At 67.4% G+C, this 5,480-nt stretch overlaps 1 protein-coding gene across 1 annotated transcript; it reads left to right on the top strand.

Moving 5' to 3' along the window:
* Positions 1-646: 646 nt before the first annotated feature.
* On the top strand, positions 647-5,099 carry TMEM198 (transmembrane protein 198). Its single transcript, XM_007066466.3, has 4 exons — positions 647-894; positions 1,694-2,269; positions 3,231-3,421; positions 4,309-5,099. Exons 1-4 carry the CDS (start codon positions 732-734, stop codon positions 4,453-4,455), a joined length of 1,077 nt encoding a protein of 358 aa, XP_007066528.1. The 5' UTR covers positions 647-731; the 3' UTR covers positions 4,456-5,099.
* The last annotated feature ends 381 nt before the right edge of the window (positions 5,100-5,480 follow it).

Below are 5,480 nucleotides of genomic sequence, written 5' to 3'. Positions count from 1 at the left end.
CCCCCACAGACACTGGGGGAGCCGCTCCATGGCCAGCCGCAGTCCCCCCGCCTCAGACACCGGGGAAGTTGCTCCATGACCCTCCCTGCCCCCCTCCCTCCAACGCAGGGCAAATGGCTCTCTCACGCTAACTAGCCTTTTGCACACGCTATAGTATGGCAAAGCCATCCCTGCAGTCTCCCTTCCAGGGGCCCCTGTCTCCTGCCTGCCTGGATGCAGGGGGGTTCCTCGCACCTTTGCTGGAAGCCCTGGGCTGGGCCCCCATCAGGAAGCTCCCCCTGGGTTCCCATCCCAAGCCCCCTTCCCATGGCCTCCCCCAGCTCCTGTCAGAGCCCACTGGTCCCTGAGCCCTCCTCCCCACAGCCACTCCAGGGCTGCCTCCCTGCTCCAGCCTAGCTCCCCTGGTGCCATCACAGGGTCCCGCTCTGTGCCACGACCTGGGAGGACACCAGGCATGGGGGGCGGGGATGGTGTGCAGCTGAGCTCCCCCCACTGCGGGGATCAGGGTGGCTCTGGGGCGGGCAGCCAGCCTGCAGTTCTTGCTACGGAGGTGGGTGCTGCGTGGGGCCGGCAGGCGCTGGGTGCTCGGGGCAGGCTAGCTCTTACCCCTTCCCCCTCCCCTGTCGCTCTGTCCTCTCACCAGCTGCAGGAGGCTCCTGGGTGCAGCGCGGCCTGTGGGGAGTGGGGAGGGCGTGGGGCATCTGACCCCCCCGCCAGGAGCGCCACGAGCCATGACTTCAACTGTGCAGACGCTGCGCTTCAAGCTGCTGCCGCATGACACCGGGCAGGAGTGGGAGCACAGCTGCCAGCAGGAGCTCGAGCGCCGGTACCAGGTGGTGCCCTCTGTCGTGTGCGCCATGTGCTGCATCTTCGGGATCATCTACTGCTTCTTCGGTGAGTTCGGCGGGGCCGGGCGGGCCGCCTCGGCTGTGCAGCAGGGGCAGGGAGTGTGGGGAGCGGGGCACGAGATGGGGGCTTGGAGAGCGAGGGTGACAGGGGAGGGCTGGCCAGAGAGTGGCAGCAATAACCGGCATGCTTAGCAGCCCTTCCGTCCCCTGTACATGTGGGGACACTGAGGCGCAGGGGTGGGGCCTGGCCTCCCTCCAGCTTACAGCGAGTCAGTGGCAGAAGTGAGAAGTCCTGGTGCCCAGCCATGCCGCTCGGGCCCACTTGAGCCCACTTCTCTGTGCCCTCCCGGAGCCGGAGAGCAAGCCCGGGGCCCCTGGCTCCCAGCCTGTGTTCCTCCCCACAGCCCGGGAGAGTGAGTGGTTGGGGCTGAGGTTGAGTTGGGGGAGAGGAGCCTGGGGCTGGGGGCAGGGCCAGGACAGCAACTCCCAGCTGAGGCTCCAGTCTGACACTCAGAGCTCAGGGGTTCGGGCACCACAGCGATGGGCATTGCCCACGAGGGCCCGGGAGTGGGAATTCGTTCTGCCATGGACTCGACGTAATTCTCCATGTGGTGTCATTTTATCACGTGCTGAAAGCCGCCGGCTCGGTCAGCCAGGCCGTCACGCGGTGTTTAACGCCGCCGAGCCGCAGCCAGCATCTCTGGCCGAGCGCATCGGTGCTGCGCCAAGGCTGCCTGCGGCAAACCCTGGCGCTGCCCCCCCAGCAGGAGCCCCCCTGCCTTCGGGTGGCTCCTGCCAACCCTGCGCCCCGCTGGCCGGGCAATGACCAGCCCGGCTCTCCCTAGGCTACCGCTGCTTCAAGGCCATCATGTTCCTGACCGGGCTGATGTTTGGCTCCATCGTCATCTTCATGCTGTGCTACAAGGAGCGGGTGCTGGACACGCAGCTGAGCGTGGAGGCCTCGGTGGGCATCGGGCTGGGCATCGGGGCGCTGTGCGGGCTGGTCACCATGCTGGTGCGCAGCGTTGGGCTCTTCATGGTGGGGCTGCTGCTGGGGCTGCTGCTGGCGCTGGCCACGCTGGTGGCCATGGAGCAGTTCTACCACCCGCCCACGGTGTGGATCCCCATCGGGCTGCTGCTGGGCGTGGGCATGCTCGGCGCCGTGCTCACCCTGCAGTGGCAGAAGTTCTTCACCACCCTCTCCACGGCCGTCTTCGGCAGCGCCATCATGACCGTCACCATCGACTACTTCATTGAGCTGCTGCTGCTGGTGCAGTACGTCTACGAGCGGGTCAAGGTGGCGCCCGCCCGGCCCATGTGCTGGTACAGCTGGGTCATCCTGGGCGTCTGGCCCGTCCTCGCCATGCTGGGCGTGCTGGTGCAGTGGAAAGTCACGGCCGAGGGGTACTCCCACACCGAAGGTGAGGCGGGACGGGCAGGCGAGGGACACGGGGAAGGTGGGATCAGAGGTGGTGGGTGGTGTGGGCGGTTCACAGGCTCTGAGTGATTGGGGGGGTGTTGTGGGGAGGGAGTCACAGGCTCTCAGTGATTGGAGGGATGACACGGGGGGCGGGGTTGCAGGGTCTGGGTACCATGCAGGGCAGGAGTGCAGGGTCCGGATGCTGGTGAGGGGGGGTGGATTGCAGGGTCCAGGTACTGTTGGGGGGGGGTTGTAGGATCTGGGGGTGGGGGGGTCGCAGGGTCCAGGTGCTGGTGGAGGGGGGTGGGGTTGCAGGGTCCAGGTACCATTGAGTGGGGGGTTGTAGGATCTGGGGGTGGGGGGGTTTGCAGGGTCCAGGTGCCAGGGGGGCGTTGCAAGTTCCAGATGCCAGGGCGGGTGCAGGGTTGCAGCGTCTGGGTACCATGCAGGGTGGGATTGCAGGGTCCAGATGCTGGTGAGGGGGGGTGGATTGCAGGGTCCAGGTACTGTTGGGGGGGGGGTTGTAGGATCTGGGGGCGGAGGGGTTTGCAGGGTCCAGGTGCCAGGGGGGCGTTGCAAGTTCCAGATGCCAGGGCGGGTGCGGGGTTGCAGGGTCTGGGTACCATGCAGGGTGGGATTGCAGGGTCCGGATGCTGGTGAGGGGGGGTGGATTGCAGGGTCCAGGTACTGTTGGGGGGGGAGGGTTGTAGGATCTGGGGGAGGAGGGGTTTGCAGGGTCCAGGTGCCAGGGGGGCGTTGCAAGTTCCAGGTGCCAGGGCGGGTGCGGGGTTGCAGGGTCTGGGTACCATGCAGGGTGGGATTGCAGGGTCCAGGTGGTGCGGGGTTGCAGGGTCCGGGTACCATGCAGGGTGGGATCGCAGGGTCCGGGTGGTGGGGGGTTGCAGGGTCCAGGTGCAAAGGGGGTGCAGAACAGACCCCTCACTCCCCATCTCGCCGTGCAGTGGTTATCAGCCGGCAGCAGCGCCGGGTGCAGCTGATGAAGATCAAGCAGCGGGAGGAGCGGAAGGAGAAGAAGAAGAAACGGAGGCCGCCCCATCCCTCTCCCCACCCACACAAGGCCCACCTGCCCGAGCCCAGCTACCGACGCAAGCCAACCCCCGTGCGCCGCTTCGACGGGGACGTGCTCTCCCCCGTGAGTGCCGTGCCCCGGGCAGAGCTCTCCCCAGGCACTGGGGCTGTGCGTGGGTCAGGGGGAGGCAGGAGCCCAGCGCTCTGGGAACGGGTGGGCTTCTTACCTGGCACCCCAGGTGGGCTCTGCCCTCCACATTCACAGCTTCGCCTCATTCTGCCAGAAACCTTTACCGCAGAGTGAAACACAATAAACTGGGGGAGGGACTGAGCCAGCCTGCAGCCTCCTTGCCCTGTGACTTCCCCATGGGCATCAACCCCGGCTGGGGACCCCTTTGCCTTCTCCCGCCAGTGTCAGGGGTTCTGGACAGAGACCAGAGCCTGAACCAGAACTGAACCTGCCCCACTTTCGGGGGTGGGGGTGGGGAGAGCTTTCCCATCCCCGGTCCTCAGCTACAGCTGACGGGGGGGTGCCAGGTCCTGCACCCCAGTGTGAAGGCATCAGACACCCCCAAACAGCCCCAGTGCCTGCCAGCTAAGGGAGCTTCCCAGTGAGCCATAACAGGGCTGTGCCGACCCCCGAGAGTTACCCGGGCCTAGACTCCCCCTGTGGTTCCCCCCCCTGGGGGGGCGAGTGCCAGCTGCCTTTTCTCCAGACTCCCACACACTGCCCCAGACCGCAGAGAGCGGGACCCGCTGAGCAGGGCAGGCAGGGGAGAACCGCCTGGCTGCAGCAACCTGAACTCGGGCATTTAATTCCCCTCCCCGCGGGTGGGCTGGGGTGTGTAGCGGCGGCCCCACCTGCAGGGGAAGGGCTGAACTGCAGCAGCCTGGCTGGTCCTTCCCCCAGACACGGCCAGCAGAGACCCAGAGCTGGGGGAGGGGAGAGGGGCTGAGGTGGCAGCGGGAGGGCTGGGGACATGGCGCCCATTTCCCTCCTCTCTCCTCCAGAGCTACATCCAGAGCTTCCGGGAGCGGCAGACGGGTACGTCGCTGAGCAGCCTCATCACAAGCGCGCACGCCGTGGTCGACCTGGACTATGACTGCGGCTCTACCGTGCCCTTGACCATGGGCTCTGGCCCAGCTCTTCGGGTATAGCCCAGACCCCCCGACCTCTAGTGACACCAGCAGCAGGGCCCGCTCAGGGCCAGCTTGGACCGACACACCAGAGCCCGCACGGACCAGCCCTCCAGACACACCGGGGCCCAGCCAGAGCCCGCACGGACCAGCCCTCCAGACACACCGGGGCCCAGCCAGAGCCCGCACGGACCAGCCCTCCAGACACACCGGGGCCCAGCCAGGGCCAGCACGGGCCAGCCCTCCAGACACACCGGGGCCAGCAGGAGTGAGACGCCGGGGGGGGGGGGGCGTGTTTGAGGGGACTGCTGTGGCCCGTTTGGGGCAGGGGCGGTCTGACGGGGCATGCGCAGGATTCTGCCCAGGGATCCCGAGCCGGCGAGCAATGCAGGGAGAGGGTTAATCCCACATGCTGGCATGGTACACGTGGACTCCTGGAGCAGGGTGAGCGCCCCACCGCCACACCCCGAGGGGGGCACAGCCCGTGGCAGGGGCTGATGAGCCACGGCCCCATGTGCCAAAGGGGCCCCAGAGCACCTGGTATTATCCAGCTTTCTCCCAGAGGCCCCCAGGAGCAGCTCCCTGCATGCCTGCCCTTAGCCCCCCAGTGTCCCCCAAGCAGCTCAATGAGCAGCTTCCTGAGTGCCTCCTCCCCCCACGCCCACCCCGCCAGCGTAGCTCCATGGTGCCTCTCCTCCCCCCACTCCCACCCCCCCAGCGCAGCTCCATGGTGCCTGTTCCCCCCCTCTCCGCCCCCCCCCAGCGTAGCTCCATGGTGCCTCTCTTCCCCCCACTCCCACCCCCCCAGCGTAGCTCCATGGTGCCTCTCCTCCCCCCACTCCCACCCCCCCAGCGTAGCTCCATGGTGCCTCTCTTCCTCCCACGCCCCCAGCGTAGCTCCATGGTGCCTCTCCTCCCCGCACTCCCACCCCCCCAGCGTAGCTCCATGGTGCCTGTTCCCCCCCCTCCGCCCCCCCCAGCTTAGCTCCATGGTGCCTGTTCCCCCCCCCCACTCCGCCCCCCCCAGCGCAGCTCCATGGTACCTG

This window comes from Chelonia mydas, chromosome 11 (assembly GCF_015237465.2).
Source record: "Chelonia mydas isolate rCheMyd1 chromosome 11, rCheMyd1.pri.v2, whole genome shotgun sequence".
Lineage (NCBI taxonomy): Eukaryota > Metazoa > Chordata > Testudines > Cheloniidae > Chelonia > Chelonia mydas.
The sequence above is the reverse complement of the archived record's forward strand: the minus strand, read 5'-3'. Positions and strand labels throughout refer to the sequence as shown.